The sequence below is a fragment of the Labrus bergylta genome, chromosome 16, assembly GCF_963930695.1.
Source record: "Labrus bergylta chromosome 16, fLabBer1.1, whole genome shotgun sequence".
Taxonomy (NCBI): Eukaryota; Metazoa; Chordata; class Actinopteri; order Labriformes; family Labridae; genus Labrus; species Labrus bergylta.
In genome coordinates, this window is record NC_089210.1 from 1,003,955 (window position 1) to 1,016,671 (window position 12,717).

Genomic DNA, 12,717 nt, shown 5'->3' on the forward strand with positions numbered 1-12,717 from the left:
TGCAGTGCTCAACCAGTATCCAAATTTGGTCCACACCAGGACTTGAACCGTCGACCCTCGACAGAGACTCAGAAGCTGCTGATACTGTAATATACAGCAGTATTTACGGGGCAGGACTTGAACCCAAGTCCCTACAGACTGAGCTACGGCCACTACTAAATGTTAATATATACGTGTGTGTGTGTGTGTGTGTGTGTGTGTGTGTGTGTGTGTGTGTGTGTGTGTGTGTGTGTGTGTGTGTGTGTGTGTGTGTGTGTGTGTGTGTGTGTGTGTATATATATATATATATATATGAGATTAGAGCCTACACCTGATCTTTTCTAAAGAGTGATTACTTCTTTGCTCCTGTGCTTCACCTCCTCCTTTCACAGAGGAAAACTAAGATTTATCATCTCCACAGTTAAGCGTTGATCACCTTTATCACCTACAGGTAATTAAACTCAGATTACAGACAGAGTCAGTGTTCTCATGGTCGAGGTCTTCTCATGGCGGTCATACTGAAACCTCACAGATGCTCTGAAATCATTCATTGACCAAAGATCTGCTCCGACTTAAACTCGGCCTGAGGGTGAGCGAGCTGATCGATTTCAGAGGTTATCAGACGCACACGCCCTGCAGCGTTATCTCTCTGTGACACACACGCAGTCAAAGTCAATGTGCAAGGATTTCAAACTCCACCTGCTGCAGAGAATAAAAACACTGATAACGAGAAGGTATGCAGGACGACGTCTAATGACAGCATAGACACATGTGTGTTGGCACGAACACAAGTATGCACCCTGCACAGTGAAGAGTGGGGGGGTGGGGGGGGTGTGCAGGACTGTGAAGGCATCTTCAAACAATGTCTTCACGCCTCAGCGCTCTGCTCAGCATGCTGCTCCGTCTCATGCCTGCAGTGGGTGTGTCTGACGCACACACCCTGAGCAGTTACTCCAGAAACCAACACCCACATACCTGCAGGTCCGGGAGGGAGGGGGGGGGACGGAGGAACAAAAAGGTGGAAGAGAAGCGAGATCACAGAGAGAGGAGTGAGTGACAGCACAAGAACGAAGCGATGAGTGATGAGGTAACAGGTTAACTTAACTTGAACCCTGAACCAGAGGCGTCAATGATGTTTGTTCAATAACAATTAATCAAACGACTGAAGGGAGAATTCCAGAGACAGCTGAGGAGAATCATCACCTAAAGCTGCTCTCAGCTGCACAGAGACAGTTTGAGCAACATGTTTTAGTTGTCTTTAACAACTCGATTGTTTCCTCTCCTAACATCTCTTCCCCAAGCAGCTTGAAAGATCCTCAGTCAACTTCCTGTTTCAAAACTCACCTCCGACAACAGCCACATTCACACATGCACTCATGAACATTTTTGGAAACTTTCCAACAAGCTGCCCTTGAAATCTTCCTGATTTAGTTCATTCACACACCGCCAGCAGCGGGAGCAACTTAGGGTTAAAGGTCACATATCCTCCTCTTCTTCTTCAGTGTAAATAAGTCTCAGAGCTCCTCAAAACATGTGTGTGAAGTTTCTTGTTCTAAATCCACTCTGATCCTGTATTTGATCATGTCTATAAACCTCTCTATTTCAGCCCTGCTCAGAACAGGCTGTTTCTGTGTCTGTACCTTTAAATATGTAAATGAGCTGTGTCTGACCACGCCCCCTCTCTGGAAGGGCTTGGGTGTCTCTGTCTTTCTCGCTCCATGTCCTATTGTTTACGGTGAGAAGGCAGACTCAGAGGGCAGAACAAACACCTAGCTGTGGGAGTGTCACCCACCTGGGGGAGGGGCTACTGCCCTTTGTGATGTCATGAAGGGAAAATCTCCAAACGGCCTGTTTGAGCACACATTTTCTGAAAAGTGGAGCAGGCAGAAGACGGAGAGGATGGACTTTTCTCATCATTGGGGGGTTTGTAGACAGATTAGAGACACATGTTAGAGGAACATGGAGAAGAGGATTTTAAAAATGTGACCTTTAAGTGTCTTACACATGAACACATGGGACATGTGGCTGCAGGAACTCGGGATCAAACGGCTGAGAGACGACCTCTGATATCAACACGCTGTGAGTGGTTACATGTTGTTGTGTGTTGAAATGCAGAGTGACTTAAGATCAAACAAACTGGATCATGATGGGTCAGAGGGGAGATGATGAGGAGTCACTCAGTCTGTGAGTAGTTTGATGTGCTCTCTCGTACTCAGAGGGGTTCACATCACATCATCATGTTGTTGTGTCCACTCGGGTACTTGAATCCTGCCCTCCTGTTTAAACTCCACGTTGTGCAACAGAACCCAGATAAGCTCGATTAGATCACATGGAGCTCCTCCACCAGCACACTCCCACCCGCAATCTCAGGTCTGTGGATGCAAAGCCCCCCCTCTGCAGAACAAACTATCGATCCAGGGGGGACAGGTTGCTGCTCCCACCCTCTGGAACTCTCTCCCAAATAACATCTGAGACTCCCCCACACTCACCTCCTTCAAGAAATCCCTCAAAACTCACCTCTTCATCACTTCCTACAACCACTAACTCCCCCCCCCCCCCCCACATTACTTCTTCATTGTACTGTCCTCGTTGTTTTTTGTTTTGTTTTATTGTTTTATGTTTTTGTCCAAGCGTCTGAGTTTTTAGAAAAGCGCTAAATAAAACCATTATATTATTATTATTTATGAAGTGGATCCTCCTCTGGTCCACACTGTAAATAGTTTACATCACTGACATAGTTTCAGACAAAACAATATGACTCCTTCAACACTCAGGTGTGTCTGTCACTTATCGGGATGGAAACCAAAAAGAAGTTTCCTTTGACTCATATTTACAGGCGTTCCTCACATTCCTCATATCAGCCGCGCCCACACACACACACACACACTTCATCTATTCTCCCTGACAGCTGACCTGTGCCTGGTCTCACATCTCTGATTACTTACTGTATTATGATGGAGACTCTGATCTATTGAGGCTTCTTCATTTCCATGTTGGCTCGTCTTCAAGTTCAGGTAACTGAATGTTTGATGTTGTGATCTTGGTAAGAGGCCTTACATATTCAACCACTGCCAATATGACATCATGTACAGTACAGAGAGATAAAGATCACTCTTAAAGGATTTAAATTATGTTTATAATTACTGTGAAGATGTCAAATCAGTCACCGCCTTCCTTAAAGGTTGTTTTAGCCGGTTCACTCTGCGTCCTTTAATTTGAGAACGATGCTAACTCCCATGAAACCTGCAGTATAGCTTTTTTATGTGAGCTATTTGGAGGATGTCCCAGGCAAGGCCGAGCCTCCCCATCAGGGGCCACATGACCCCTGGAACCTGCACCTCTGCTACGGCTCAGAAGAAACCTGACAAGTCTGCGACTCCTCAAACAAAAACTCGACGCTCGCCCTCCCTTATTGCAGGGCCAGTACAGGTGGACCAGCTGGAGACCCCGCAGGCTTGAAGCAAACAGGGCCGGCCTAGCGGCTGATATCAGGGGAGGGATTGAAGCAAAGAGCTGCACCATGAAGGAAAAGGTTCCTCCAATCACTAGGAGGTGAGATGACCGTTGACTTCAACCTTCTCGACAGCCAGACATTGTGCTCGTGTCTGTGTACGTCATATCAGAGGTGACTGTTCAAAGAGGAGGAGGGATGGAGGCCGCCCTCGAGAGAAAGTCAGCAACGAGATGTCCTAGCAAGCTGGAGGAGAGAGAGTGTTTAACTTTCCAGTAGAAGTCAGATGCAGGAGCTTCACTGGAAGATATCACCGAGCTGTTCTTGAAGTCTTTCATGGAGTCGAAGACCTCAAAAGGAGGAGAGCTCTCTAAGATCCTGCAGGGGGGAGGGAGCTTCTGGCTCTGAAGGAGGGAAGGACAAGACGTGGGGGAAAGGATCCTAGGGGCCGTCAGTCACATGCAGTCAGGTTCTATGTGCTAAGATTTCAAACTCCACCTGCTGCAAAGAATAAAAACGTTGATAACGAGAAGGTACCTGGATGTTGGTTCAGTTTGTTAAATGAATGTCCTGTGTGATTCTGTGTGTTACCAGCAGGTGGAGACATTTCACCATTCTTCTATAAACCTAACACTCAGGACTTAATTCATAAATAAATAATAATTAAAGTTAATTAGAATATTTTTCTGATCTTCGACACTGAAGGATCCAGAGCAGCCATTAAAGCTGGAGCTTTCTTTACTCACTCAAACATCTCAGTGGATTTTCTTCACTGCAGTGATACGATGAAGTGTGTTACTGAACATAAACACTGATGACGTACATGTCGACAAGTTCTGCATCCTATCAGCACACTACTAAATGTGAGGGAGCGTCTGAAGGGCTTTTACAGAAATGTCTACAGCAATAAAAAAAAAAAAAAAAAAAAAAAAAAAAAAATTAAGGTTAAGGTTTTGGTGATCTGCCCAAAAATAATTTGGTTGTGGACTGAGCACACATTTATGTTCCTGAGGTTTTTTTTTAATTAACCCACAAGACTGACTCTTAACATAAATGAGAAGCCCCACCCCCCCGTTTCACTGCACCAGATAGGATGAAGAAATGTGCACACTGAGATTTAATTGTTTTGGAAACATGAGGGGACTCATTCCGAAACGTCATGTAACACATGCTGCTTTAACAGTGAGGATTCTTCCATTAGCTTGAGAAGCCTGACACCTGCTGGACACTAATGGTAGTACAGCCACTCCAACAAAGTAAAAGAATAAAACACAGCAACTTCTGTTTTTGACTTTTTATTTTGAAAGATCATGCAGTGCACTTCCAGGTAGGAGCATAACATCACTTTCAAGGATACACATGAAAAACGATACATTTGTAATTACCTAGTACAAAACATAACTAAAGCATTAATGAGGAATGTAACAAATTAAATAGTAAAGGGGCAAAAAACGAGTGCGCAACACGGCTAATGCTGCACTGCAGATCTTAAAAGGCTTGATACGAGGTTCAAGTTGTCTGTAACCCTGTCGTGTAAATACAAAAAAATACTCAGGATTAAAGTGTTGAACTTAAAACGAGACAAAAAAAAGCAATAAATTACTTCTTTCAAGTGTACGGTGTGTTTACTGAGAGAACTGAGGAGGCATGGGGTACGGCACCAGCGGAGGGGGGTGCTGCTGTGGAGCCTGCGCCTGGGGGAAGGGGAACTGAGGGTGAGGCGCGGCCGCCTGTGGCCCCGCCTTCGGAGCGAACGGAGCCGCCTGGAAGTTGTTCTGGCCTCCGAACGCTGCCGCCGGGTTGGTGAAGTTGGACTGTCCGTTGCCGTTGTAGCTGCCTCCGCTGAAGCCGTTGCCATTGCCGTTGCTGCCCCCGTAGCCTCCGTTCTGGGAGTTTGTGCCGAAAGCTTTGCTCTGTCCGTTGTCATACCCTCTACCGTTATCCCTGTCCCTATAACCGCCAAAATCACGCCTGCCAGAATACCTATCCCGACGGTCGTCTCTGAAGTCACCACCTCGGCCGCCCCTTGAACGACCTGGAAAGGAAAACAGATTTTAGGAGAGCGACGTGGAAAGAGTCAGTGTTTAAACTAAAAGAGAGTGAAATGTTACGTTCAAAGACGTGATGGCGGCTGAGTTAAGCTGTGGAACTTTAGTGAGAAGCAGTTTGAAAAAGAGCTAAATGTGACTTTACATGATGTGACTGGAAAAAATCATTGATTGTGCAGGTTTATACCCTCCTCTCCTCTCCACCTGCAGTGCACTTCAGTTTCAGGTAGATGCTTTATGTAATGACCTCGTCTTTGCACCACTAATGACTTGAAGGTAAGGCGGTCACAACATGATGCTGGAAGTTGACGGCATTGATTTTGCGCAAAGTAGAAAAGTGCGAGATTTCACTTTCGGCAGCTTTTAGTTAAAAATGTGACACACGATCTTTTTAAAACCAACAATCACAGATTGTGTCGTCATATCAGAAATGTTGACAAGCTAGTAGCAGCTGTTGTGTGTGTGTATCATAACATTTTGCAAGTGAAAATAATGAATTATTTTTATTATGAATTATCAAATAAATTGGTGCAGGATGGATTTGAGGTTGAGAGATATTTTGTGAACTGGTATCAGAACGACTCCTCTAAAACCTGGTGTGGATGTTAAGATAGTCAACCAAGTCGCAGAGGAAACGAAGGAGAGCAGCAGAAGAAGAGTGGCTGCAGAACACAGCACCGTTTCTGTATCTCACCAATTAGATTTACCTCCTCTGTCTTCCGCCATCTGGAGGAGCTTGGGGTTGATCGCCTGGTTGGCCTCGCGGAGCACAGAGATGAGGTCGCTGGCCTGCCTCATGTTGTTGGGAGTGAAGAAGGTGTAAGCCGTGCCTGTCTTTTGGCTACGAGCCGTTCTGCCGATACGGTGGATATAGTCCTCAGAGTTGTTGGGGTAGTCAAAGTTGATGACAAATTTCACGTCTTCAACATCTGTAAGATTGTGTTGCAGTGTGGCATACAGGAGGAGGGACGGGACACAAAGATGTGCACCAATGCCACCACAACAACCAGATCAAAAACAAAAGAGGCCAAGTTAGTTTTGTCATGAGGACGGCAGCGCTGGTTAATCCACAAAAGGCTGCCAAAGATTTAGCATTAGAGAAGCTACACAGACATTTCCTCGTTGGGGAGACTACGGTGGGAAAAGATAAAGGATGCACACTCCATCTGCTTCCAATCCAGTGGGAGAAAAGAAAAAACCCTCCCCCTCTACGACCACCCTCAAAAAGAATGGATCAGAAGTCTTACCATTTTGTGGAGTATGCATTCACTAGTCCATTCCCATTGCAGCGCACGCCCCACACATTACCAACTGACCCACAGGCGTCCTGCTCTGCACACACTACTGCTCCTAGTGTGCTCAAACTAGCTCTTTAAAAAAAAAAAGGCTCCCTTTGTCGTGTGGTGCTAGCGATAAAGCTCACACTGCAGTGTCTCTTGCCAAAAAAAGAAAAAGAAACTGTAGATCTGAACCAATCTGCAGGATGCCTACAAACATCCCGACTGCATGGCAAGATTTTTCCAGAGCCAGTGTTCACTTGATAAAATGTCTCTTGTTGGCAGGTCTCGACATGACTTTGAAACGCAGGCGAGGGAGGAGTGTGAGCTTGGATTTTGTCCAAGTGTGTCCAACTAGCATGTCCCACTGTCACCAAAAGCGCCAGTAGCCATGTCACTACAGAGGTGAAGGTTTGATCGATCTGACAGACTGCTCTTCCAACACGAGTTGACTGCAAACTTTAAACACCACCCATGCTTTACAACAGGTCTACACAACCAAAGCACCTCCCAGAATGACTCAACGCTTGCAATGCAGCGCCCAAACAGGCATGCAAGACAAAAGGAGACAGTGTAGCCGGGCTTTGAGCTGGGACAGTTACAGAGCCTGGGTGTGTGAAGCAGTCCAAACCATTGCCAGAGAACAGACGACGTATGTTTTGGGGGAGGAACTGTGGCCAGCCCTTCAACTCGCCCCCCGTTTTTAGGCAGGCCAGCGCGTTATGCCGCACCCGCACCTGGTCACCTCTGTTTATCTGCGCGACTGGGAGACGCGTGCCTCGCCAGTCAGGACACCTCCAAGAATCCTCCTTCCCCCTCTGGAGACCTGGGCTTGTCATGCCAAGGCCCTGCCACACAGACTGCGCCTTCAGGTCAGGGGAGAAACTCAGAAAGAAGCAGAAGAGTTAAAGAAAGCAAAAACACTTTCTTTTTTTGAAATACATCCGAGTACGGAAGCGTTCAGGGAGGATACTGACCTAGACCTCTGGAGGCTACATCTGTAGCAATGAGAATTGGAGCCTTTCCGTATTTGAACTCTAGAAAAGAATTCAGACATTAAGTTGGTTGGTGAACATTATTATTAAACTGATGAACCAGTGATATTCAGTTTGTTGCAGACGACGCTCACCATTAAGAACCCAGTCTCTCTCCTGTTGGCTTTTATCTCCATGGATTCCCATAGCGGGCCACCTGAAGGGAGAGACAGTTTCAATATCAAACAGTTCATGTACAACTTTACTTTCATTTCAGAAGACGCTCAGCGATTAAACTTCAGCTGCCCGTAACATAAGCAGGAGGCGTGCCGGGGTATAATCAGTTTATGGGTAAAGCTGTCAAGACAACTTCAGTCTTTTGTGTCAATTTAAGTTGGAAGTGTCTGGATAAATCTGATAGAATCACATCCCAGGTTTTTGTGACTGCTCTGCCTCTTTCATGAGAGAATTGCCCGTGTGTAAATAAATACATTAAGTTAGTCTGTCTGTAGTCATGCTCTTGTTTTGCATATTTCTGTCCGAGCATGCTCTCGTCTGTATTGTGGATCTTTGTTATTCCTGATTTCATTTCACTTTGATCAATGTAAAACATTGCTGTCATTTATAGGGAGACTAGTTCAGCCTTCAGTTCAGGGACAGGAGGGAGGAACATCTTAGAACAGCAGTTTAACTTCAACACTCACCCATCCCTCCTCATCCTCCGGGTGAGGTCATCACATCGCCTCTTCGTCTCCACAAAGATGATCGTCTTGTTTTCCTTCTCGCTCATGATTTCCTCGAGCAGGCGGATCAGTCTAAAGAACGAGACCAAACGTGAGTCTATTTTCAAACAAACTTCAATATTTGCATCAGATTTGCATTGAAACCATCACAAAGAGGTCGGGGCTTTAACACCGTTTGCTTTCACTCACTTGTTCTCCTTCTCTCCGTCGTTGCAGACGTCCACGATCTGCAGGATGTTGTGGTTGGCACTGAGCTGAAGAGCTCCGATATTAATCTGGACGTATTCCTTCAAGAAGTCCTCAGCCAGCTGGCGGACCTCTTTGGGCCAGGTAGCGCTCCACATCAGAGTCTGACGGTCAGGCTGCAAAAAGAAGAAAAGTTCATTAGAAACAAAGATTTTTAAATTCAGCCTCCACAGACGTTTAACAGCTCTGACATTGTCGTACTCTGATCTGGTCGACAATCTTTCGGATCTGCGGCTCGAAGCCCATGTCCAGCATTCTGTCGGCTTCATCCAGCACGAGGTAGGTGCAGCGGCGGAGGTTTGTTTTTCCCGCCTCGAGGAAGTCGATGAGCCTTCCTGGAGTAGCGATGCAGATCTCCACACCTGTGAACAAATCATCGTTAGAGAATCACCTGAACGTTTAAAGTGACAGTGTTCTAAAAAAACAAAGAATCAACTGATGAGACAATACCTCTTTCCAGGTCGCGGATCTGAGGTCCCTTGGGCGCTCCTCCGTAGATGCAGGTGGACTTCAGGCGAGAAGCTCTGCCATATTCAGCAGCCACCTGTTGTACCTGCTGAGCCAGCTCACGGGTCGGGGCGAGGACCAAGCACTGTGAAGGAGGAAAACATCAATCAGTACAAGTCAGTCTCAGAGATAAGCAACTGAACCTCTAAAAAAGACAAATATCATCAAGTCATGTTAGTCTCTGTTATGATGCAATAACTACTCACAATAGGACCATCTCCACGTTCCAGGAAAGGCTGGTGGTTGATGTGAACAATCGCAGGTAACAGATACTGAAAAGAGAAAACACTGAAGTGACTCCCCGGATCTCAACAGGCGCAAAATATAACCTTTAATCACATCCTAATAAAGTCTACCCGCCAGCAGTGAAACATCAACATGTCACTTACAGAAAGTGTTTTGCCAGAACCAGTCTGTGCAATGCCGACCATATCCTTCCCACTGAGAGCCAGAGGCCAGCCTTGAGCCTGGATGGGTGTTGGCTCGGTCCAGTTCTGTTTGTTGATGACGTCCATCACATAAGCTATAAAATAATAACAACAAGACAAACATTCATTACTCAATTTTACACACTTTATTCATACTACAGGGACATTCTGGTTTCCACTCATAGGCCAGAACTACACATTCACAAGCAGGACATGGGTCAATGGAGAGATGCACCAGACTTCACCTTTAAAGGTATTTCACTTGTTTCTACACTCACATGGAAAGCTGGCCTCGTGGAACTTCATGATGGGGTTTGGGCAGTCTCTTCCTTTAAACGTGATGGTTTTGGTCCTTCTGTATTGCTCGGCTTCTTGCTGCAAGTTTGGAAATAAAGCAGATAAAGTTGAGCAGTGGGAACTTGTTGCGTAAGAGCCACACGTGCAGAGAGGACACGTGTCCCGCGTGTTGCATAACAGGAGCCACGCTGCCTACATACCAGGGACCTGCGGGCCACATCGGGATGCTGCTGGTAGAAGTTCTTCTCAAACTTGGGCAGCTCGTCCAGGTTCCATTGTTTCTTTCGCAGACGTTCTCCTGGATTTCCAAACTTCCCTCCTCCTCCTCCTCCTCCCCGGTTACCCCCGAAACGAGGAGGGCCGCCGCCGTAGCTGCAATGAAACCCCCCGTTAAGTCTTCATTCAGCACCAAAGTGATATAAAACAAACGGGGCAATATTTCCTGCGTCATTATAAGGAAGTATAGCTTGTCATATACTTTCCATCCAGCAGAGGAACAATGGGAAAACGGAAAAACAGCCGGCATTTTGTATCCGCATTCTGCTGCCACATGGCGAAAAGCCGACTAGCCAGCTGTGTTAGCAACACTGCTAGCTGTAGCATTTTAGACGTTAGCCAGAGTTTCAGAAACACACCAACATATTCAAATGGGTTTAAAAGTGTTCAATTTACATTAACTTATAGTATTTACAGTTTCCTAGTTAACAGATCGCAGTCTTACATTGTGTCAAGCTAGCCTGAAGCTAACCGCGCAGGTGTTATGTCGCGATGTGCTACCGTGTCGAAAAACGATACCAGAGAGCAAAACGATCCAAACGCATCAAATCACGTTCCCACAACCAAATGTTCATTTACCACTCATCATGTATGCATCATCAGAGACAAAGAGTGAGTTCTGGTTCCGTATTACTTCAGTATTCAGGGGTAGCAGCATCACGATGGGCAATAATCATGAAATACTCTGTAAAGTATATAAACACTTTAAACACCACTGATGTCTGCGTTTGCTGTTTCAGAAAACAGTTAGTATGTTAAAGTTTTATTCAAGTTTAAAGAACTACAGACGTAAAGGCTCTTAGAGAGAACGCTCCCTGGATGTGAAACCGCATGGTAGCACATCTCGACGTAACACCGGCACGCAGGGCCAGAGCAGGCCTCGAGCCAAAGACAACGAGACCAGGCTCCGTCCACCGGCTCGGGCCTTTACCGGGGAAATCACCCGGACCATGAGCTGGTTTAAGCGTTATTAGAGACCCAAACATTCAACAACACAAAGTACGTCGAGTTAGTTTCAGATCTGTGACTCTGTTTGTAAATATTAACGTTTCATTCTCGGTGTTCGGGATCGTCAGCCATTTCCAACCGATCAGTCGTTACCACCAAACTAACGACAATAAGAGATGCTTACCCTCTGTCTCTATCGCGATCCCTGCCGCGATCTCTATCGGCGTATCCAGGCATGTTGAATGTAACTTGTATAAATAAAAAATATAAATACACTGAGGTTTGACGGTCGTCTAAAAAAATCCCGACCGGCAGTGATGCTGAAATGCCGGTTAAGAAAAAATGAGGCCCGGTTTATATGGCGAGAGGAAGTCCGTCTTCCGATGTATTCATCCGCCTCACGTTTTGAACATATGGTGCGTTCACGTAGTGTCGGACTCATCGGAAAAACGAGTTCCCAAGATGTAAAATGCATATGAACACCTCCTCAAGTCGGAACAACAACTCGGAAAAGAATTAGGTGTCCAACTTGACGTCAGAATCGTCATCACATGAGGCAAAATATGTTCAGTTAATGTTGACTTACTTTTAATTAATTCACGTAATGCACATCAAGGTTTTGCTCAAATGTAACTTGTAACAGTTCCACAGATCCTCTTTGTAGCATCAACGCTGGTTTTTTTTTTTTTTGTTTTTTTTGCTGTTGGTGGATCATTAATACTTTCCGAACTGGAATCACCTGAACACACTAAAGTCGGAAGACCCACTTCCCAACTCTGAAAATTAGAAAACCCGAGCAGCACCTGAATGCAGCATATGACTGTAAATTTAACCAACTCAAAAAACAGTTAAAATGTATTTTAAATCAATGTAACCCTCTCGTTTCTAACAAGGTAACAATAATCTAACCTCCCATTGAGTATAAATTAAAATATACAATTAAATAGTTTCTAACACGTAAGAAATCGAAATCTTTTAGTATAGATTTTTTTTCAACGTAGATCCTAAAACATTCGGAAACGTTTGTTTCAATATACTTTCATCGTAAACTTCCTTTAAAAAAATGCTTGTAAAATAATTTAAAGGACTCAACTGCGGAGGATCTTTTTTTTTTTTTTTTGATACATCACAGTCGGCGGATGGATATGTACAAAACAGAGCCGGGGAGATTCGGCTCCGACTGTGCTTCCGATGTGTTCCGGTAAGTGACGTCATCCGGACCAACCCAAACATTAAAGAGACTTTTCCATGACGTTCAGTGAATTGTATTTTTGTTATATAAATTATTACATATATTTCTTGAGATTGTTTTTTATTATCCGTGTGTATTTTTGACGTTTTTATTATAATTTATATTAAATTACAACCTTCATCAGCTTAAGATTCACACAACTTTATTTCTGTCATTACAGTTTCTCTTTAACACAATGTAGCAGCAGGAAATATAGAAATATAAAATATAAACAATAAAATACAAATAACAGAATAAGAAATAATTCCCAAGTGAGAGCATCTGAAGAACAATGAGTTATGGAGGAGCTCA

The 12,717-nt window shown here is 44.9% G+C and overlaps 1 protein-coding gene across 2 annotated transcripts; it reads right to left on the bottom strand.

Moving 5' to 3' along the window:
• Nucleotides 1-4,709: 4,709 nt before the first annotated feature.
• ddx5 (DEAD (Asp-Glu-Ala-Asp) box helicase 5) lies at nt 4,710-11,518 on the bottom strand. Of its 2 annotated transcripts, none has more exons than XM_065964429.1 (13): nt 11,359-11,518; nt 10,151-10,322; nt 9,932-10,028; nt 9,615-9,748; nt 9,432-9,497; nt 9,169-9,310; nt 8,920-9,080; nt 8,662-8,834; nt 8,434-8,544; nt 7,885-7,946; nt 7,733-7,792; nt 6,186-6,407; nt 4,710-5,465 (listed from the first exon to the last, which is right to left on the bottom strand). In XM_065964429.1, the coding sequence occupies exons 1-13, from the start codon at nt 11,409-11,411 to the stop codon at nt 5,056-5,058; spliced, it is 1,863 nt and encodes a 620-aa protein (XP_065820501.1). In that variant the 5' UTR covers nt 11,412-11,518; the 3' UTR covers nt 4,710-5,055. The 2 variants fall into 2 exon arrangements, with proteins under 2 accessions (XP_065820501.1, XP_065820502.1); XM_065964430.1 differs by having other exon boundaries at nt 5,304-5,465; nt 6,173-6,407.
• Nucleotides 11,519-12,717: the final 1,199 nt, after the last annotated feature.

Excerpts from the sequence above, each read along its gene's own strand:
- ddx5 (XM_065964429.1), bottom strand. The coding sequence starts at position 11,411 with ATGCCTGGATACGCCGATAGAGATCGCGGCAGGGATCGCGATAGAGAC. Across the intron at positions 9,749-9,931 it reads CCACGAGGCCAGCTTTCCAT|CTTATGTGATGGACGTCATC; the intron begins GTGAGTGTAGAA and ends ATTATTTTATAG. Across the intron at positions 8,835-8,919 it reads AGATTGTCGACCAGATCAGA|CCTGACCGTCAGACTCTGAT; the intron begins GTACGACAATGT and ends TTCTTTTTGCAG.